Source organism: Hippocampus bargibanti, linkage group LG09 (genome assembly GCF_051943395.1).
Source record: "Hippocampus bargibanti isolate YZ-2025 linkage group LG09, ASM5194339v1, whole genome shotgun sequence".
NCBI classification, from domain to species: domain Eukaryota; kingdom Metazoa; phylum Chordata; class Actinopteri; order Syngnathiformes; family Syngnathidae; genus Hippocampus; species Hippocampus bargibanti.
In genome coordinates, this window is record NC_142742.1 from 7,102,501 (window position 1) to 7,123,984 (window position 21,484).

A 21,484-nucleotide genomic window follows, 5' to 3' on the forward strand; every position below is an offset into this window, starting at 1 on the left:
TGCACCAAAGAATTTTGAAGTTACAGTTGCTGTTTGCCTGCAGATGCCCTGGTGAGTCCCTGCAGGCCATTCGAAAGGCCCTCTTGGCTGCCCTCAACCTGCAGAGCGAACCGCGGCTGCCAAAGGCCAGCACAAAGCAGTGGAGCGGAATTACAGAGCGATTTCAAGCTTTAGAAGGTAAAACTAGAATGCACATACCTGAATATCAGGGACGTTGGCGCTCAATTTCGTTCCGACTTCCATAGTTTTGTCCGGCTCTTCCTCTGATGGCCAGGACACCTCAGGATGCTGTACCAAGACATCAGAGGTTTTCATGACAGGTAGATATTGATCTCCCCTTAATCAGGATTTTGCGTTTTCGTTGCCTTTTTAATAGTTTCTTATCTTCATATAAATACGGTACAATATAAAAACATATAAACTTTGTTCCAAATATAAGACGTACCGGACTATAAGGCACACATTTAAAGGACAACCGACGTCACTTTTTTGTTTCTTAACTGACATCAGAAACACGTTTTAGCGCATCGAAAATACCCAAAACACGCAGTATGATATTTTTTTTCAAATGCAAAACACCAATAAAAATGACTTAAAGTGTCCAAAATCTGCCAAAAAATTGAGCTGCGAATTTTCAGAAAGTCCCGCCCCCAGTTCGTGACATCACGCCAAGACATCTTGCCTTGCTCGAGAATCAAAACAATGGCTTCAGATTTGGAGAATATGCTTTCTTGTTACACATCCAGTTATGAATATGATTCAAATAGTTCTGAAGAGGAAAGCATCCATGTTTGCAGTCGATTAAAGAATTTATTCCTTGCCATTATGAAGCAACATTGAGGAGAAATGTCTCAATGAAAAAGAGGCACAAAATGGAGACCTCCTGTGGCCACCTGCATTTCCACAGGCTGATAAATTCCTTATATGGAGCTTGGACTCCCTCTTCTGGCGGCTTTTAGGTGCAACACGAGGTTTTCAGACCAAGTACAGCAAAATACATTGAGGTGATGAAAGGACCGCTACAATGCGTCTTTTTTCGGTCAGGGGCGTTCCTTTAGCGACATCACGTACGGACTCGTCACCAACTCAAAAATAAGCCTTCCTGAATATTCAGTGCGAGTCATAAAACGTAAAATATAGCTATATGCGGTGGAATCTTATTAAAATACGCTCAGTAGAAGTCATTTGAAGCCATTTTACAAACTATGGCACAACTTGTCCGGAGACGTCGGTTGTCCTTTAATGAATGAAAAAAAGTGTTCAAAAAATAATATATAAATAAATAATTCATTGGTGGTAATTCATTCCATTTTTTTTTCTTTCAGATCTGGGCTGGGACAATTGGATGATCTATCCTGATCATGTCACCTTGGTGCACTGCACCCCATGCGGCCAAAGCGCATCGTGCAGACCCCAGTCTGATACTCCCCAACGTGATGGCTTTCAGGTGTGTTTGCTTCAGAAGTTTGATTTGTTGTCTTGATTATAGGTACGCTACAGTGACCGATATTCCACCGCGATTGTTTCTGTCCAGTGAACTGAGCACACTCTGTACTCGTACTCGTACTCTGTACTGTAGTCGTATAGCATTGCATTTTTGTGAAGTATGTAATCGTTTTTCATGGGATTTTCCAAGCTATGCAGTTTATGATTATGTATTACACCTTTCCCTCCATGCTGGTTCTTGAAATTTCCGAATACGACAATGAGAAACAGGGAAAAAATTGATTGAAGTTTACGCTCTTTTTACTAACACTACAGTTAATAAAGGTGAGTAAGTTGTATTTTTATAACTCGTAAAAGTGGTAGAATATATATTTTTCTCCACAACTGTCATGTCTCAAGCAAAAAGAAGCATTAGCATATATATTTCTAGAGCTTGCAATTTTCTTCCTAGTATTCAGTGACAGCCATTTTTGATTTCTGACGAAAATCTGCCTCAATTTAATCGTTGATATTTGCTAATTTATATTTTAAATCTTTTCTTGTGTTCTTTGTTCCTGTTTAGAATTTCAAAGCCTTAGCAATGGTACCTTACTTATTAAGATCTGCCAAAAATTAAGAAAGTTATGATAGTTTAAACTGTAATAAAGACCTCCGACACAGATTTTCATTGTTTTAACTGTGTAATTACAGGCAGAAAATCCCCTCATATTTCAAAATTTAAAAATTCCATTATTTCCTTATTATTTGTCAGAGAACAATAATCTCTAGATTATCATCATTACCATTAATGATTACCATGATTATCATCATTTGAAAGCTATTTAAATGCACTTTAGAAAAGCTATTTAAATGCACTTTAGAAAGCTATTTAAATGCACTTTAATATGGTATTAGAAAATGTGTGATGAATTATTATTGAAAATTTTTCTCACATACCAAGTATATAATATAATATAATATAATATAATATAATATAATATAATATAATATAATATAATATAAAAGTCCTGTCACAGTGTATCATGCTGCTGCGTATTCCTGTTTTCTGCAGGTCCAGGAGCCATGTTGCCAGCCCACCGCACAGGAAGCGGTGCCGGTCATGTACAGGGATGAGTGGAACACGGTGGTCATCACTTCCATGCACCTAACCCGCCGCTGTGGCTGCGCAGCCACCATGCAGAATACCCAGGAATAATCTGTCATCTATCGTGCATGACAGTTCCTGAACTCAAGGAAAACTTCATGTATTGCTATAATATCGCACTGTAAAAAAAAGTGTGTTGCCAAGAAGTTTTTGACTTATTAGGTTTAAGACCTCATTCAGTAAACAGCATGATATATGATTTTGAGTTTTGTAATATAACATAATAAATTAAAGTGCCGTATTTAATAAAATGTTTTAAAATATATCATTCATTGAATGTGCCCCTTATAATGCGGTGCAGCTTATGTATGGAAAAGGTTCTTAAATACAGTATGTCATTCGTTGAAGGTGCGCCTTATGTTCCAGGTAAAAAACCGGTACAATAAAGGCCTTTAATTTATTTGAAACTCAATTTCATCAAATTTAAGACCTTTTTCACAAAATAAAAATCAATAGTATGTATTTTGAAATGACAATCATATTTTTGACATTTACAGAAACTTTTTAATCATTTACAGAGACTTTTTAATCATGAGCTGTATTTATAACAATTCTAATCTTTTTAAAGTCTTGACAAATGACAAATTTTATCAAATGTAAGACCTCTTGTCGGAGAAGGATCCTTCTACGCAGGGATTCTTAGTACCCCCTACTTTAGACATATAGAAAAACAAAAACAAAAGATTGGACATGGTTCTAAATGATTAGAGACCTTTTAATGGATAACTGTTTTTTTTCTCAATACACTACTGAGTGCTGAGCAAAGTTGTTGTTTTTTCTTACTGCTTTGAATTAGCTCCCCACTTATTTCAGAGTTACCTCACGTGAGTAATTTTCTGTTTTTGTGTACATATATACTGTACACTGGTACATGTTTAAGTGTTCGTAGCATCTCAGTTTAACCTTCATATGTGCTGACGGGACGTGTCTCATTGTGTTTATGATGCCATTTCTGGTTGAATAAAGGTTGTTCGAATCAACTTTTTGAGTTCTGGGTGTGCGCTCTTTGAAGAAATAATGTGTTTTTTTAATTTATAGATCTGTTATAGGATAGGATTCAGTTTCAAACTGTATTATGGGATTGACGCACGCACGCATTAGCATTAAAAGTGGACGTTCGAATGGGCTGAACATGTGAACTGGGCCTGAATATAAAATAAAAAAAGTTGTAAGCAGCAATATTTACCCGACTAAAAATATCTGTTTCTATAGATTACAACGCAGACTTTGGGGGGCACAGTTTGTTGTTGTATCTTCTTGTTGAAAGACCGGCTTTGAAAATATCTAAAAACAACTAAATTATGTCTGACACCTCATGGTCGATGGCCGTATTACAACTCGAAACGAAAGTCAACCCCTGCATTAAGTAATCCCTCGTTTCTCGCGGTTAATAATAATAATAATAATAATAATAATAATAATAATAATAATACATTTCATTTAATGCGGACAGGGACCACCCACGATAGACGAGAAACGCCGATGTAGCAAACTCAACATGTATTGGTAAATTTACATGTGTATGAGTTCAAAAATATTTATGAGGGCAAATTTTGTGGAATACAGTAAATGACATGCATAAAGAAGCATGGTTAATGTTTGCAGTAACAAAACTGTAATGCAATAAACAGTTCACTATCAACATACAGTACCGTATACCGTATAATATTTACAGCTACAATACTTATCTTTCTTGCTGTAACGCACCGTCGATTCGTTGGCGTAATGGCATACAAAGTCAATACGATTAATGTACAGTAAGCAAAGTCATGAAAATTGTGTTTACATTAATCGGTGACTCATTGTCAGGTGTAGCCAAATGAAACCGATGTTTTTGGCTACTGAACTAATGTTCGGTTTTGTGTATTTACAGCACAGTAATGCCTCAAAATGGATGAATACATTAAAAAAAAACACTAGTAAATCTAATGTAAGTTATATGCTGCTCTGTGACACGCTGTGGTTTTACAGTACTGTACTGTGGTGAGTTTCTCTGCTATTTGCGGCCTTTTTGAGGTTCGAAAAAAATCCGCGATGCACCGAGGGTCGTGATGTCGAACAGCAAAGTAGCAAGGGATTACTGTATTCAAAGAATGGCACTCGTGGATTTGCGTGTTGATTTTATTTAGTATTTTTTCTGTATTTGTTCTTTTTTTTCGCTCTTTATCAGTTATTTCTCTCCATTTGTCTTTTGTTTGTGGAAACGTAAACGTGTACTGCATGTTTATCGAACACTTACTACCACTTTGGCTGTTGTACTATGCTAAATTGCTTTTTTTTGGTCACGGTAACTTTGGATTTGCTTAAAACTTTACCTGAAACGTAAGATTTGCGTGTAGATGACGCACTCACATCTTTACTTTAATGTAGCCTTGAAAAAAATACTCGATGAGGCACGACATCACGTAGTCGTTGCCGATCTACTGTAACAATAAAGATGCACTGGACCTTTAAGTGACAAACACGTGGCACTTCCGTCCGAAAACAACAACTAGCGAAGCGTTTTTTTGTAGTTTGAACGCTTTCCCTCGAGATGCACTTTTCAGCGAAACGTAACGGGGAGTCGCGGTGCTATTAAGTAGACTGACGAGGTTACAGTTTCAAGCTACGTTTTGTGCGATCGCGTATGTTTCTCCGGGGGAAATGGAGGCTGGCACCCTGGTGTCTGACATGGAAGATGTCTCTGTGCTCTTCGGACAGCAAAAACATTCCAGCAAATGTCAAGTAGGTGACATCGCAACCTGTGTCAAAACTATCTAAAGTCCCCTTTTTTTGTTTAATCCGCTGCTGTGGTTCCTCAGGAGCTCAGCGGCTTGTTTTCCTTCGTAAGGAGAGTGCGAGGCGATGGTAATTGTTTCTACAGAGCCTTTTGTTTTGCCTATTTGGAGTCAATCCTGCATAATGTCAAGGCTTTGCAAAGGTCGGTATGATCATGAACAACTTTTTTTACGTATTCAACTAAAATGTAAGATTATTGTCTTAAAATGATCTCACGTTCAGGTTCAAGGAGAAAATCATCACGTCCAGCGAGCACCTTTCCTCTGCAGGATTTGACCAGAGTTCCTTCCAGCTTCACCTGAACACAGTAAATCGTGTTTTGTTATACTATACAACAACATAAAACTAAATAATGAAACTAACACGTCCAAACAAAATAAAAACTGAAATCCGGAAATGTAATTACTGTTTGCTCAGATAGCCCTTGTTTTGATCTACTAATATTGTTACCGTAAATGTTACTCATTTAGGTATTAAATTGCCATTTTACCCCCACCCCAGTAAATCGTCTATTGTTAGATTATACACACACAAAAAAAATAATAATAATAAAACTAACAAGCCAAAACAAAATAAAAACTGAAATCCGGAAATGTAATTACTGTTTGCTCAGATGGACATTGTCTTGATATGCTAATATTGTTCCCGTAAATGTCACTCATTTATATATTATTTACAATTTAAATTGCTGTGTTACCCTCCCCCCTCCAAATAAAGTGTTTTGTTAGATTATACAAAAAAACCTAAATAATAAAACTACATGTCAAAACAAAATAAAACCAGAAATGTGATTACTGTTTCCTCAGATAGCCCTTGTCTTGATTAGCTAATATTGCCATAAATGTCATTTGTTGATATATTAAAGTTACACATTGAATCTGGAACTGTTTCGTGTAACAGTGTACAGCAAGTGCTTAAGAATGAATGACTCTCTGTCTTTGTATTGTCATGTTATTTATGTAGTTTTTTTGTTCTTTTGACTTCAAGACTGCGCCGCGATAGTGGCTGCCTTTCCAGCAGTTCATATATTTTGTTTTTCTACTTTCAGTCCTTTCATCACTTTGCTGCTGTGAAATGTAAATTTCTCCACTGTGACACTAACAAAGGCAAATACAATCCAATTTAAATTGCCGTTTTACCCTTCCCCCATAATACGTTTTTTTTAACAGTGAAGTGTAAACATACTTTTGTTTACAGTGTAATTTAAGACTTGGCAAAATATAAAAACTTTTAAAATTAATTTAACGTACCGTATTTTCCGGCGTATAAGCCGCACCAGCGTATAAGGCGCACCCCCAATGAATGATGGATTTTCACACCTTTTCCATATACGTGTATAAGGCGCACCAGAGTATAAGGCACACCCCGCAATGAATTTCCATATATAATATATAAAACGTTTCCAAATACAAGGCGCTACACACAAGTTCTACAGGGGGAAATGGAGTCGGTAGCTGCTGACAGTAGTTGCGAGACATGCTCAATATTACTTCACATATAAGGCACACCTGTGTATAAGGCGCAAGGTCATCTTTTGAAGAAAATCAAGGTTTTTGGGTGCACCTTATACACCTGAAAGTACGGTATAAACGGAAATCTAACCAAAGACTACAACCCGAACATTTGAGACCGTAACCCTTTTTGAATGTTTTGTGTTTTTAATTTTCGTTTGAAAAGGTCCTCAATGTCATTGGGCATTGCGAGGGCAGCAGGAGGGAGGAAATACTGCTGAAATTCTTCAATGATCACGTGACCTCAGACAGTGTGGTGCAGTACCTGCGCCTGCTCACATCTGCATACCTGCAGAACCACGCCGACGACTTTTGCAACTTTGTGGAAGCGCCCAGTCTGCAGATCTACTGTCATCAAGTAAGTATGAAAGCTTCCCTGTGATGTGGTCCGGGACATACTTTGTTCATCCCTGCGCGATAGTATATCTTCTTAAAAATAATACATTTCATTTATAAGCGCCTTTCAAAACTCTCAAGGACGCTTTACAGTCACAGGTCATTTTTTTTCTGTGGGTGAGCAGCGGCAGCCATACGCGCCAGCGTTCACTCAACCCGGAAGTAACATAAATACGAATATAACCAAGTAAATAAACTGCCGAAGAAATAATTAAATAAATGGTAAATACATAAATAAATACATAAAAAATAATGAAAATAAATGAATAAACATAAATAAAAACAAATGGATACAATAAAGGAAAAATAAATGAAAATAAATACAAATAAATAAATGGATGGAGAAATAAAGAAATACAAATAAATAAACTAATGGACAAATAAATAATCAAATAAACAAATATGAAATAAATAAATACATAAACATAATGAATCAAGACAATGGAATACAGAGATGAAAATGGACTTTCCTAAAAATTGCACGTGCGCACATGTTCGCGGTGACACATGCAGAGTAGAGAGCAGCAGAGAATGGAGTGCTAAGGTGTGTTTCGCTCGAGTGGCGTCGCTACAAGCAAAACATCTAACTCAAACGCATGTTTGTTCAATGTTGTCAATCCGAATTAATTTTCGGCAATGTTTCCTCAGTTTTCCAGAGGACCTTTCATGAAAATTTGACCAATACAGAATTCTGTGAAAATCTGGATGACTTTCATCACTAAATACATATAAATATGCTCATATGCATGACATACAGCAGATGAAATTAATGTGCTCTCGAATGTGTTAAAAGCAGAAGCGTTCTTCATTGCAAGCGCAAATGAGATCATTGATTAGGAATTGGTGATTCATAAACAGCATTAACATTAAAGGACAACCGACGTCAGAAAAACGTTCTATAGCATCTAAAATACCCAAAACACAGAGTATGACATTTTTATTCAAATGCAAAACACCAATAAAAATGACTTGGTGTCCAAAATCTGCAAAAAAATTTAGCTGTGAATTGGGCATTTTCAGAAAGTCCCGCCCACAGTTCGTGACGTCACGCCAAGACGTCTTGCATTGCTGGAGAATCAAAACAATGGCTTCAGATTCGGAGAATATGCTTTCTTGTTACACATTCAGTTATGAATACGAGTTCTGAAGAGGAAAGCATACAAGTTTGCAATCGATTAAAGATTTTTTCCCGTGTCATTCTGGGGCGGGGGGGGGGGGGGGAAATGTCGCACCCAAAAATGGCGACCAGCTCCCGTGAGGAATGAATCAGCCCGTTTCCAAAGGCTGATAAATTCCTTCCATGGAGCTTGGATGCCCTCTTCTGGCGGCTTTTGAGTGCAACATGAAGGTTTTCAGACAAACAGTACAGCAAAATACATTGACGTGATGAAGGACTGCTACAATGTGTCTTTTTGTCGGTCGGGGGGGGGGGGGTGTCATTTCATGACGTCACGTACGGACTCGTCACCAACTCAAAAACAAGACTTCCTGAATATTCAGCCCGAGTCTTAAAACGTAAAATATAGCTATATGCCGTGGAATCTTTGTCAAATACGCTCAGTAGAAGTCATTTGCAGTGAGTTTACAAATTATGGACACAACTTGTCCGGAGGCGTCTGTTGTCCTTTAAACACTTAAAATATGTTTTACTTACGTGCAGGAAGTAGAAGCCATGGGGATGAAGTGTGACCATGTGGACATCCTGGCTCTAACTCAGGCACTGGATATCTGTATCCACATTGTGTCAATGGACGGTGAAGATGAACAGTTGATGCATCACGTTATCCCTGAAGGGGCCGAGCCCTCCCTGCATCTCCTCCACCATGTATCACACTTTAGCATTCTGGGACCATGACCCCCCCCGCCCCCCATTCTTGACTGTTCCCTGTCACAGACACGGTCGACCGGGATTGCGTTTCATTCTCTGCTTTTCACACGTGATTGTAAACATTAAAAAAGAAAAATGTCAAATGTAATTGATATTTATATTAAAGTAGTCAGCCCCCAAAGTTTTCTTTACAATTTGTCCTATATGATCCGCTGGTGTTCTGATTTCGCTCATTTAGTGCTAGGCGATGTACAAAAATGTTTCTACTTTAGTGCCAGGGTTTTTGTCATTGTCACTCAAATTACAGCACCTACAGAATATTGAGTTTTAGGACTACATAAAGTACATATTCAATGCAGCGTAAGAAAACTTGGACTCTCTTCTTTCATCAGAAAAAAACAGTTAATTCCTAAATTATATGGGTCTGGAGTTATGTGAGCTTAAAATGCGGGCAGCTGTACTTTGTTGCTGCAAAATATAAACTTCTCCACTGCGAGACGAATGAAGGCTAATCCAATCCAATTAAAATAGCAGTTTTTAATTAGCCAAAATTGCAATGGATATCATTTCTGTCCAAAAATTGTCGCATTCCAAGAAAATTACAAATTGTTCACTTTTTTCTGCGTCCTCTTATACTGCGGCGGAGCCGTTTTCTTTTTCTGTGCCGACACACTCTGGAGGGCGCTTTGCTCCCCCGTGACGGGCAAGTTAGCCAAACACAGGCGCCCCATCTGTGTAGGGTACTTGGTCTTTGTCACACTCTTAAAAACAGGCTGGGAGATGAGATGTTTCAATTGTTTCTTCATCCCTTTCACCATCTTCTGTTGGACTCGGTCGTCATGTTCATCCCTCCCTTTGCCTGCGGAAGTAACACAGATTGTTCAGTTTTCTGCATTTGATCGACTCCAAAAGCGGTTAGCCTCCACGTGCTATATTGCGCTCACCTAGCAAAAGATCCTCGTCGAGTTGGATATCCATAGCATCTGCTGCTTCCCTCAACCAGGAGTTGTGGTGTTTTTGCTTGCTGTTGTAATACTCAATTTTTTCTATCTTTCGGGCTAAGTTGACACGCTCCTGTGTGGAGATTGACAATTTAAAATATGAAAATAAGTCCTCAAAGACCAAATAAGAAAATTGGCGGCGGTTCTCGCCTTGATAGCGTCCATGTAGTGAACCTCCACGGGAAAGGGTGGCAGTGCCTCATCCTTTCCGAGGTTCTTGTAAATCTTTTTGAAGTTCATCACGTCGTCTGGACTAATGAGCAGTAAACTGAGACCCTCTTTTGTAGCTCTGGCTGTCCTGCCACTGCGATGGACGTATGTTTCAGATGTGCGAGGGACCTGAAGTTGGAAAGACATGAGTACGGTAAAAAGGGTCGTGGTGTTTTTACTTACCGAGTGTGAAAGTAATTAAAAATAAAAATAAAAATAAAAGTAGAAAAATAATAAGAAAAATAAAAATACAATAAAAAATGATAAAAATAAACAACTAAAAATAAAAATAATACAAATAAAAATACAAAAAATAAAAATAATAATAATAAATCTCATTTATAAGCGCCTTTCAAAACTCTCAAGGTCACTTTAGAGTCACAGGATCAGTTTTTTTGTAGGTGAGCAGCAGCCACTCGCGCCAGTGTTCACTCAACCCGGAAGTAACTCAAATAGAATAGCAAGACAAATAGATAGAAAGCTAGCTAGCAAGGCCATAGATAGCTAATAGCTAGGCAGCCAGATAGCTAGCCAGCCAGCCAGATAGCTACAGTATTGTACGGTATTACAGAAAAGACAGAGAATAGACTTAACACAATATTTCATACTAATGTCTACATAAAAAAAGTCAAAAGAAAAATAAATAGTCATTTTACAGTCACAGGATACGTTTTTTTTGTGGGTGAGCAGCGGCAGTCACACGCGCTAGCGTTCACTCAACCTGGAATAATGCAAATAGATAGAAAGCTAGCTAGCTAGCTAATAGATAGCCAGCTAGATAGCTAATAGCCAGCTAGCGAGCAAGCTATTAGATAGAAAATAGCTAGCTAGCTAATATTCATGCCTTTCAATACTTCCTATCATAATTCAGTATCCATTCAACAAATCTCGTGTTTATCTACATAGGCATGTGAAGGTGATGACCGTATTTTAATATTCATATAAGGCGCACCGTAGTATAAGGCGCAACCCCAATGAATTGTGCATTTTCAAACTTTTTCCATATATACGGCGCTCCGGTCTATTCAATGAATTAAAAAAACGAATACAAGTTTTCAAATTTTACATATTCATATATTTTGGGTGTGCCTTATAAACCGGGAAATACATATCACGGTTGCCAGTGTTGAAATGTAACTCAAAAGGAGAATATCAAGTAGGAAATCTTACCTGGTAGTGAATAACATGCTGCACATCGGGGATATCCAGTCCCCTTGCCGCTACATCAGTCGTGAGCAACACACAACTATGGGGTGGGGGTGGGGAGGGCACGAAAAAAAAAATCCCAATTGTCGCATATTTTCAGTCATTTTAGTCCCAGCAGATGTCACATAGAACACCTTTTGCGCCAAATGTAGTCAACGATTAACTCGTTCACTGCCAGACGATGTGCAAAAATGTGTCCACTCCATTGCCAGGGTTTTTGTCATTATCACTTGAATTCCAGGACCCACAGAATATTGAGGTTTAGGACTACAGTAAAGTCTCGTTATATCGATATCGGATATATCGATAGTCCCGGTTATATCGATACTATTTCTATGCACGCACGGAGAAAATTACATGCAAACAGGGTCGGATATATCGATAGTCCCGGTTATATCGATATTTTTGCCGACTCCCTTGAATATCGATATAACGAGACTTTACTGTATATGAACATGCAATGCAGCGTTAGAAACTTTAAACGCGCTTTTTTTCCTCAGAAAAAAAAAGTTAATCCCTAAAGTATGTGTCTGGAGTTATATGAGCTTGAAATGAGGGCAGCTGTTCAAAATACAAAGCAATACATACATATTGGTTCATAAAGCGTTTTAACAACAGCTGAAGAAAGGGAAATGCTGCCCCCTTGTGGAAAAGAAAAAAAAAACATTGCCAGAGGCCATGGTGAGCGCTTTATCAGCACCCAAGCATGAAAAAACAAAACAAGAACAAATTGGGGAATGGCGCTCTCTAATATTTTCAATTTTTGAATACATTCGTGAATGGCGGTGAATGAGTTAAAAGGAGACTTTTTAGCAAAGAGCGAATATTAAATTGCAAATGGTGAACGATGGTTGCGTGGTTACAATATAATCATGATTTCAATTTTCACAATCGTGAAAATCAGAAGTGGAGTGTTTTTAGCGGATAGTATTAAAAAACAAAAATCATATGGAATGCTATTATCGGAGGTAGTTGAACTAGCTAATATTACGTGTGTGTTAGCTCTCAGTCGTACAGGAGTGGTCCATCGATGAAAAGGTTTCTTCTGCCGTCATCTGTACTTCTTTGAAGGTGTCGGACGTTTCGCTTCTTGTCCAAGAGGCTTGTCAGCGAACTATTTTTTTTTTGCTGGTAGTTTTTGGCCCTATATATATATATATATATATATACACATACAGTAAAGTCTCGTTATATCGATATCGGATATATCGATAGTCCCGGTTATATCGATACTATTTCTATGCACGCATGGAGAAAATTACATGCAAACAGGGTCGGATATATCGATAGACCCGGTTATATCGATATTTTTTTGGACTCCCTTGAATATCGATATAACGAGACTTTACTGTGTATATATATATATATATATATATATATATATATATATATATATATATATATATATATATATATATATATATCCTTAGTGTCCAGACGTGGCGGTGCCAGACTCTGCTATGATTGGTCCCTGCTCTCAGGTAGGGGGGAGCAGAGGACTACTCCCTGCGGGTACACTGATTACTTCTATTTTCTGCCTGAGTACGGGGTCTACGACTGGCCTGATTGCCCCATTTACTCTGGTATCACCTCATCAGCATAACTAAGCCTATGTTGCCTAAGAAGTCGGTTGTAGGAACGATCCAAATTCAACCTCACCCCACCATGGCGATTTAGTGAAGGGTTTTGCTGTTTTATGAACATAGCTTCTTTTACTCCCCTTTCAAACCATCTATTTTCTTTCGCTAAAATTTTAACCTCATTGTCGCCAAATGAGTGGTTGCTAGATTTTAGGTGCATATGTACTGCAGATTGAGGCCCACTAGTATTATCCCGTTCGCTGACGAAGCCTCTTGGATAAGAAGCGAAACGTCTGACACCTTCTAAGAAGTAAAGATGACGGCTGAAGAAACCTTCTCATAGATAGCTGACATTATGGAAAGAAGGCGGCAGGAATCGTAAGCCTCACCTCTCCCTCTCAGCAAACCTCTCCAGGTTTTTTAGCCGCTGCTTCTGGTGCATGTTGGCGTGCAGCGGCAGCGGCGTGCAATCCAGAATGATCAGCAGCGAGCTGAGGCGTTTAATGCAGTCGATGCTGTTGGCGAACACCATGGTGCGTCCGGGATACTGCAAAAGGAAGTAGTAGAGGAAAAAATCTTTGTCCTCTTTCTGACAGTGAATCTGCGTCTCCGTCAGGGTCTCCACGGTGGCCTGCTTCCTGGTTAGATCGATGACTTTGGGCTTGGATTTGATCCCCACTTCCCCCATGAGAAGCGCCACTTTGTCGATCTGCTGCGCCCGTTTCTTCTTTTGGACCACGCGCATGGGGAGGCTGTGGGTCATGGTGAGGGTGGCGGAGAAAATAAATATTTGCCGATTGGGATTGAAATGTGTGGTATTCAACATTTCCAGCAGACATTTCAGCTCGGCGAAGTGTCCTCGTTCTATCATGCGGTCGGCTTCGTCGATCACGAGGCTCCTGGGGAAGGCAACGACAATTACAACCGGAAATAAAATCATTTTTCTTTCGCTTCCAGTAGCGGAGGGGTGACTAACTTGAGCTGTTTGAGGTTGACAAGATGTGGATGTTTCTCTTTAATCAAGTCCCACAGACGTCCAGGAGTGGCAATGATGATTTCTGGTCTGTAATTCAACATCCTTCTTTGCTTCTGTGGTGCCATCCCACCCACCACGATGGCAGTCTTGATATCTGAGGGGAAAAAAAGCAACAATTTTATTGTTATTATTATAATCACAATCAGAAAGACTTTAATTCATTCACAGCTGTTTATGAATTTATTAGGGAATTGAAAATATGACATAATGCGACATTCCCAAATTTGTTCGTGTTTTGTTTTTTTCTTGTTTGGGTGCTGATAAAGCGCTGGCCGTGGCCTCTGGCAATGTTTTTTTTTTTCAATTCTACAAGGGGGCAGCATTTCCCCCTTTTCCATGTTCTCAGAAACCTTTATTCGTCCCACAATGGGGAAATTAGCACTTTGTTCCAGCTTGAGCTGTTGCACTATAGTAATAATAATAATAATAATAATAATAATAATACATTTCATTTATAAGTACCTTTCAAAACTCTCAGGGAAACTATATAAACAAAAATGTATGTATTGCATTGTATTTGGGACAGTCGCCCCCATTTCAAGTTCATATAACTCCAGACCCATAAAATTGAGGAATTAACACTTTTTTTCTGATGAATCAAGAGCGTCTAAGGTTTCTAACGCTGCATTGAATGTTTATGCAGTCCTAAAACTCAATATTCTGTGTGGGTCCTGGAATTTGAATGAAAATGACAAAAACCCTGGCACTGGAGTGGACACATTTTTGCACATCGTCTGACAGTGAATGAGTTAAGAGCGAGTTAGTCCCAAAATTGATAGTCGTCCATGTTAAGCGCTTTGTTATAGGTGTTGTTTTTTCATGATTGGGTGCCGGTAAAGCGCTGGCCATGGCCTCTGGCAATGTTTTTTTTTCTTTTCCACAAGGCGGCAGCATTCCCCATTTTTTTCCATGCTAGTGCTTTGTTCCAGGTTCAGCTGTTGTAAAAGCGCTATATAAACCAAAAACCAAATACAGTAAAGTCTCGTTATATCGATATTCAAGGGAGTCCGAAAAAATATCGATATAACCGGGACTATCGATATATCCGACCCTGTTTGCATGTAATTTTCTCCGTGCGTGCATAGAAATAGTATCGATATAACCGGGACTATCGATATATCCGATATCGATATAACGAGACTTTACTGTATTGCATTGTATTTTGGACAGCTGCCCTAATTTCAAGCTCATATAACTCCAGACCCATCGAATTTAGGAATTAACTCTTTTTTGATGAAATAAGAGAGTTGAAGGTTTCTTACGCTGCGTTAAATGTTTACATAGTCCTAAAACTCAATATTATGTGGAATTCGAGTGAAAATGACAAAAACCCTGGCACTGGAGTGAACATATTTTTGCACATGTCAGGCAGTGAATGAGTTAATAGTCCCATTATGGGGAAACGTGCGTGTGACTCACCAGTGAACGTTGCCACAGCATCTATGTGGTGTTTCACCTGGACTGCCAACTCCCGAGTAGGCGTGAGGACCAATCCGAGCAGAGGCCGAGCCTGGCCGACGGTGGCATTCTTTTCCCCGGCAGCAGCTTCCTCGATGACCCGCACGCAATCAAGTTTCCCAGCCTCATCTTGATCAGCATCGTCAGAATCGTGGTCATGAGAATTTGGCTCTTCTGCAAAATCGCCAATGTCGGCTATCCCGGTGATACTTCCTTCTTCCTGGTCCTGTTCCTCAGGTTCCGCTTCAGGGGACTCTGATTTCACGCTGTCGTCTTGAGGGTTTTCCATATTTTCCTTCCACTTCAGGATGTTGTGAATCATGGGAATGCCGAAAGCTAATGTTTTACCACTTCCTGAAATGACAGAATATTTTTCTCAGTCTGCAAAAGGGATACAATTAGTATCCCCTCTGGAGGAATTGTAAACTTTTTTACTCCCTACACACATTCAAAAGTATTTTGGCCATAATTAACAAAAAAAAAAAATTATATCACACATCGGCTTAGTAATGAGTAATGTTGACATCCCCCCCCAGTTAGTGTTGATGGAAAAATAGTGCCCGCCTTTCTCTCCATGAGATGTGTGGAGAATATTTTGTCATTCTTACCCGTCTCAGCAGCTCCTAATATATCCATACGATCTCTGATGGCTGGAGGTAGCGACAGTGCTTGAATTGGGGTCGGTGATGTGAAGCCAAAACTGCTGAGGGCCTTCAGCACAACAGGTGGTACAAACAGGTCTTTCCATGCACACATATTAGTGTTTTTTTCTTCAGACGCAGAAAGTCCAGCATTGGTCCAGTTTTTCTGTTGCTTTTTCGGTTTTGTTTCTTTATTTTGAGTGGTGTTGGTATTCTCCTGTTTGTTCTTTCCTTTTTGCCCCTTTTTTTTCTTCTTTACTTGAGTTTTACGCTTGAGTTTTGTTGGACCTGCGGTAGTCGTGGCTGGTATAAGTTTGTCTGTGTCTAGATCAGTATCCATTGCCTCTTCCTCACCTGCATCTTTTCGCGTCACCTCCACTGAGATTGTCTCATCTTGGGTGGACTCGTTTTTTGAAATGTTCTTTTTTTTCTTCTTCTTAACAGGGGCTGACGTTTTTTCCGATTCTTTGCTGTCCACGTCTCCCTTTTCGACCGCCTCATCATTTCCACTTGACTTTCTTTTCTTTCCTTTTTTCTCTCCGCTTTGAAATTCCCTTTCTGTATTAACTTCAGTCGTATTGATGTCTAGCAGGCGATAATTTCTCACTTCTTCAAAACAAACCAGACCCTCCAGCAGGCCCGCGTCGGAAAAAAGCTCTGGATCCAAGTCCACCGGCTTCCATTGGCCCTCCACTTCAATGCTCCGATTTCGGCGCTTGGGTCGCGCGAAGTGCATTTGCTTCTTTTTCGATTTTGTCTTCATTTTCTGAAAATGCTAACAGAAACAAGACGAGAGAGGCGCGCTGTGTTTAGCAAAATGCAACTGTTAACTAGCTCAATTAAATTGTTTCACTGGAGCCAGTTTGCTCCTTCGAAAGTCGTAGATCAAACCGATTTGAGAAGAAAAACGATCACCTTTTGATCGTGTTAAAATGTTGAGTACGACCACACATGTCACAAGAGCGCAGCCATTACTAGTGGTCACGTGGTTACGAAAAAAAAAACGTGTTCTTCTTTTCGGGTTTCATAGCGATTGGCAAGCACTTTCAAGTGCTCTACTGCCACCTACCGCTACGCAGTGTGAATAAAGTACGCCGCTCAATTACAGTACAGTATCATGTACTCTATATACAAACACTCGCGCTCACAATCACACATTGAGGCAATTTAGAACGTTTAATCAACCTACTATGATTATTTTTTTGGGGAATGTGAGAGGAATAAATAAATGAATTAAAAAATCTTCCTCAAGGAACGCACAATGTGACGTAGCAGCTCTTTATGCGCATGAGCAAATTTACACTGACTAGGATGAGGCGAATGAATGACACCCGCACGACGTACTCCTCAAAATTAGAATTGAGTATTAAAACGTGCAGTATGAATCTGCCCAGTAAACTAGTTAAAAACTTGAAAAACGTTCGCAGTTTGATTCTTTTTTTCACCAACCAGATTCCACTTTTACTTCACAAGATGTCCCTCAACAACGATCACCATTTTAACGTACTCTGCTTCGTTAAAGGGACGCCTTGTTTTTCCTGTTGGAATACACAAATAGAGCAGCACATTTGGTAGCGTTTTATTACATACCATGGATCTTTTACATTACCATCAGAAGAATTTCAATCTAAGTCTGACATTTAAAAAGCTACGCCTGAATAAACAAGTGCTAGCGCATTTCCAAAGTCAAAGTACAGCAAGTCAAGGCTGCTAGTTTTTGGTGGGGTCAATCACCCTGCCCATGAACAACAGCGATTTTGTGTCTTCGTGGTATATGAAAAAGAAAAACGGACGGTTGACAATAAAAGTCCGCGGTAAAGAGTAGGGAATAATGCCAATTGTTGTGGCAGCCGCTGCAGTTGTCCCCACTTCATCCACATCAATGACGGCTTTATGCAGCACCTGCAATTAAAAGTCAGTTGAAGATATTTAACTCAGTTTTAGGACTACATAAACATTAAATGCAGCCTAGGAAACCTTAAACAGTCTTTTTTCATCAGAAAAAAAATGTTAATTCTTAATTTTTATGTTTGGAGTTAATATGAGCTTGAAATGAGGGTGGCTGTCCAAAATACAATGCAATACATATATATTGGTTTATATAGCGCTTTAACAACAACAGAAGCTGGAACAAAGCGCTAACATGAAAAAAAAAGGGAATGCTGTCCCCTTGTGGAAATTATAAACTCATAGCCAGAGGCCATGCCCAGCGCCAAGCAAGAAAAAAAAAAAAGAAAAAAAGAAAATTCGGGAATGGCGCTCTGCGTCATATTTTCAATTCCTGAATAAATTGTGAATGGCAGTGAATGAGTTAAAAAGGGAGCATTATGGACTGAAATGTGCGTAGGTGTAATTGTACACTGACCTCTGAAACCTTCAGGCCTTGATCCTTGCTCAGCTTCGTCAAATTGGCAGAACGACTGAACAGATTGGTGAAGCCCATCTGCGGGAGAATATCGTGCAAAGCGTACGACTCTTCCATTTTGAATTTGGGGATGTTGATCTCCAGTTTACTGTGAACATAATGACCCCGTTAAGCAGTCTGACCGAATATCAAATAGCGTTTCAAAAAGTACACCTTACGTCTTTTGAAGTTTTTTAATCCAACCCAGCATTCTCTTTGCGGTGATCTCATCATCGATAGTATTATAATCCACTCCTTTGTTAGGCAGCAGAATAAGCATGGCCACACCTTCCAGATAGGGCAGTTTCAACACACGGGCACCAAGACGAGTGTCTTCCATTGTTTCAAACTTGTCTTCTTTAAACATCATCGGCACTTGTGGAATATTGTAGTTGTCGACGTAGAAAGGTGCGTCATATGTGAAATTGGGGTTGAAAGGCATTTTCCACCCACCTGCATCAGAACATCAAAATTACACACTGGGGAAAAGCAAAAGAGATTGTCTGTTAAAAAAACCGTCAAGGCTAAAATTTCAACTGACCTTGGAAGTAAAACGTGTTGATCATCATAAGCTGGGTTGTTGGATCAATTCCGGAGAGCATTTTGCTCACTTTCCCCCTCGTCTTGTCTTTTATATACTCATTAATGCGACTGGTGCTTGTGTTTGTGTCCTCAAAATTGACACTTTTAATGTCTGACAAAAAATAGGACTTCATCTGTTCCTCAAAATTGTTCTCGATTCTAAAATTACGATGGACAAAGAGGGACATGCCTTGATCCAGTTTTGTCGTTCCGTTCTGGGAGATGTTCCCATGGAGCGTTTGGAATAACTTGGGAATAAGATCTGGGTTGTCTGCTTGCTCCAGGTTCTCCAGTTTGAGTCCTTTCAGTATTTCCTCGTATGTTGAACCATCAGAGGCCATAGAAAGAGCGGCAAAACTGGTGGAAATGCTCAGAGGGGAGAAAATGATGTTCTTGTCGTGGTAAGTGGAGATTTTGCGGTAAAGGTCCATAGCAAATTCCATATTTTTGAAGGAGAGATTCAAAATGCTGGAATAGGGAAGCGGCGCTTGTTGCCCAGGAGCAATGAGAAACATGAGCACAAAAACGAAGCCCATCTTTATCTTGTTTATCGCCATGATTTGTGTCTGGGAATGTCGGCGAGCACAACCTGAACCACGAAAAGAAACGTGTTAATGGCAAATTCAAATAATAATCATAATACATCAGAAATCTACATTTCCAGATCTCTCTCTCTCATGCTTACCATCCATCTTGAGTAACATTAAGTCCAAATCGTATTTGGGGAAACAAAGTGCAAGTGTGTTTTGGGTTGTTACATATTAACCCAGGCACATGGCCTATTTGCTGTCAGTCGCCCCCTCCCATCCAAATATGTTGACGCATTCGGTGTGTGGATATAAGCGGGAAATTAAAACAAATGCATTACCCCGGTGAGCGACATTTTTGACCATTTTAGAAATCATAAAAAAAAACAATCAAATGAAATCGGGCGGCCTGGTAGTCAAATGGTTAGCACAGTGCAGAGTTCGTGAGTTCAAGACCAGGGCCGCCCTCCCTGTGTGGAGTTTGTATGATTTCCCCTGATGGGTTTTCTCCGGGTCCTCCAGTTTCCTCCAATGTTTCAAAAACATGCATGGCAGGTTGATTGAACACCTTAATTTGTCCCTAGGTGTGAGTGTGAGAGTGACTGGTTGTTTGTTTCTGTGTGCCCTGCGATTGTCCGGCAACAAGTTTGGGATGTCCCCCGCCTAATGGCTGGGATTGGCTCCAGCTCCCCCCCCCCTTCCACGACAAATGATGAGGAAAAAGCGATCTAGAAAATGGATGGATGAATAATATAAAACAAAATAAAATCAGATAAAATAAAGCAGGAATGGATAAGTTGCCTCAATTCAATCTTTATATACCAGTGTTTTTCAACCTTTTTTGAGCCAGGGCACATTTTTTACATTGGATTTTTTTGCGTCACACCACTAACCAAAAATGTTATAAAAATGACACTGAATAGTACATTTAAAGGGCAACCGATGTCGCTTTTTTGTTTTTTAACTGACATCAGAAAAACGTTTTATAGCATCTAAAATACCCAAAACACGCAGTATGATATTTTTAGTCAAATGCAAAACACCAATAAAAATGACTTAAAGTGTCCAAAATCTGCAAATAATTGAGCTGCGAATTGGGCATTTTCAGGAAGTCCCGCCCCCAGTTCGTGACGTCACGCCAAGACGTCTTGCATTGCTGGAGAATAAAAACAATGGCTTCAGATTCGGATAATATGCTTTCTTGTTACACATCCAGTTATGAATATGATTCAAATAGTTCTGAAGAGGAAAGCATACATGTTTGCATTCGATTAAAGAATGTATTCCGTGTCATTTTGAGGCAAACGGGCGGGGGGGAATGTCTCACCCAAAAAGAGGCAAGAAAATGGCCACCGATCTGTGAGGAATGAATCAGCCCGTTTCCACAGGCTGATAAATTCCTTCCATGGAGCTTGGACTCCCTCTGCTGGCGGCTTTTGGGTGTAACACATAGTTTTCAAAAAAATCAGTACAGCAAAATACATTGACGTGATGGAAAGACGCTACAATGCGTCTTTTTTTATGGGCAGGAGGTGGTCCTTTTCTGAGGTCACGTAATGACTCGTCACCAACTCAAAAACAAGACTTCCTGAATGTTCAGCGCGAGTCTTAAAACGTAAAATATAGCTATATGCGGTGGAATCTTATTAAAATACATTTGAAGCCATTTTACAAATTATGGACACAACTTGTCCGGAGGCGTTGGTTGTCCTTGAAGGTCAAAAATTCCACTGAAG

General features: G+C 39.5%; 5 protein-coding genes across 5 annotated transcripts in view; 3 read left to right on the forward strand and 2 right to left on the reverse strand.

Moving 5' to 3' along the window:
* LOC148893493 (uncharacterized) overlaps window positions 1-3,570 on the forward strand; it is a 5,055-nt gene extending 1,485 nt beyond the window's left edge. The window contains exons 2-5 of the mRNA XM_089004449.1: window positions 44-177; window positions 246-320; window positions 1,326-1,447; window positions 2,498-3,570. Of these exons, the coding sequence (XP_088860575.1) occupies window positions 44-177; window positions 246-320; window positions 1,326-1,447; window positions 2,498-2,641 (475 nt within the window). The 3' untranslated portion in view covers window positions 2,642-3,570. The remainder of the gene's footprint in view (window positions 1-43; window positions 178-245; window positions 321-1,325; window positions 1,448-2,497) is intronic.
* The window catches only part of fam181a (family with sequence similarity 181 member A), a 56,015-nt gene extending 42,992 nt beyond the window's left edge, over window positions 1-13,023 (forward strand). The window contains exon 3 of the transcript XR_016115981.1: window positions 13,002-13,023. The gene's annotated coding sequence lies outside the window, so the exon portion shown is untranslated. The remainder of the gene's footprint in view (window positions 1-13,001) is intronic.
* Window positions 5,048-9,492, forward strand: LOC148893494 (ubiquitin thioesterase OTUB2-like). Its single transcript, XM_089004294.1, has 5 exons — window positions 5,048-5,314; window positions 5,392-5,510; window positions 5,591-5,675; window positions 7,046-7,237; window positions 8,936-9,492. Exons 1-5 carry the CDS (start codon window positions 5,234-5,236, stop codon window positions 9,128-9,130), a joined length of 672 nt encoding a protein of 223 aa, XP_088860420.1. The 5' UTR covers window positions 5,048-5,233; the 3' UTR covers window positions 9,131-9,492.
* Window positions 9,626-17,207, reverse strand: ddx24 (DEAD-helicase 24). Its single transcript, XM_089004291.1, has 8 exons — window positions 16,203-17,207; window positions 15,556-15,948; window positions 14,077-14,230; window positions 13,490-13,999; window positions 11,485-11,560; window positions 10,255-10,443; window positions 10,048-10,177; window positions 9,626-9,962 (listed from the first exon to the last, which is right to left on the reverse strand). The coding sequence occupies exons 1-8, from the start codon at window positions 16,996-16,998 to the stop codon at window positions 9,703-9,705; spliced, it is 2,508 nt and encodes an 835-aa protein (XP_088860417.1). The 5' UTR covers window positions 16,999-17,207; the 3' UTR covers window positions 9,626-9,702.
* Window positions 17,208-17,798: 591 nt separating this feature from the next.
* serpina10b (serpin peptidase inhibitor, clade A (alpha-1 antiproteinase, antitrypsin), member 10b) lies at window positions 17,799-19,962 on the reverse strand. The gene is made up of 5 exons (XM_089005165.1): window positions 19,907-19,962; window positions 19,181-19,810; window positions 18,819-19,092; window positions 18,601-18,748; window positions 17,799-18,137 (listed from the first exon to the last, which is right to left on the reverse strand). The coding sequence occupies exons 1-5, from the start codon at window positions 19,923-19,925 to the stop codon at window positions 17,946-17,948; spliced, it is 1,263 nt and encodes a 420-aa protein (XP_088861291.1). The 5' UTR covers window positions 19,926-19,962; the 3' UTR covers window positions 17,799-17,945.
* Window positions 19,963-21,484: the final 1,522 nt, after the last annotated feature.

Excerpts from the sequence above, each read along its gene's own strand:
- serpina10b (XM_089005165.1), bottom strand. Across the intron at positions 19,093-19,180 it reads CAACACGTTTTACTTCCAAG|GTGGGTGGAAAATGCCTTTC; the intron begins GTCAGTTGAAAT and ends GTTCTGATGCAG. Across the intron at positions 18,749-18,818 it reads ATTAAAAAACTTCAAAAGAC|TAAACTGGAGATCAACATCC; the intron begins GTAAGGTGTACT and ends TTATGTTCACAG.
- LOC148893494 (XM_089004294.1), top strand. The coding sequence starts at position 5,234 with ATGGAGGCTGGCACCCTGGTGTCTGACATGGAAGATGTCTCTGTGCTC. Across the intron at positions 5,315-5,391 it reads AACATTCCAGCAAATGTCAA|GAGCTCAGCGGCTTGTTTTC; the intron begins GTAGGTGACATC and ends GTGGTTCCTCAG. Across the intron at positions 5,511-5,590 it reads AATGTCAAGGCTTTGCAAAG|GTTCAAGGAGAAAATCATCA; the intron begins GTCGGTATGATC and ends TCTCACGTTCAG.
- ddx24 (XM_089004291.1), bottom strand. The coding sequence starts at position 16,998 with ATGAAGACAAAATCGAAAAAGAAGCAAATGCACTTCGCGCGACCCAAG. Across the intron at positions 15,949-16,202 it reads ATTAGGAGCTGCTGAGACGG|GAAGTGGTAAAACATTAGCT; the intron begins GTAAGAATGACA and ends CTGTCATTTCAG. Across the intron at positions 14,000-14,076 it reads GTCAACCTCAAACAGCTCAA|GAGCCTCGTGATCGACGAAG; the intron begins GTTAGTCACCCC and ends TGCCTTCCCCAG.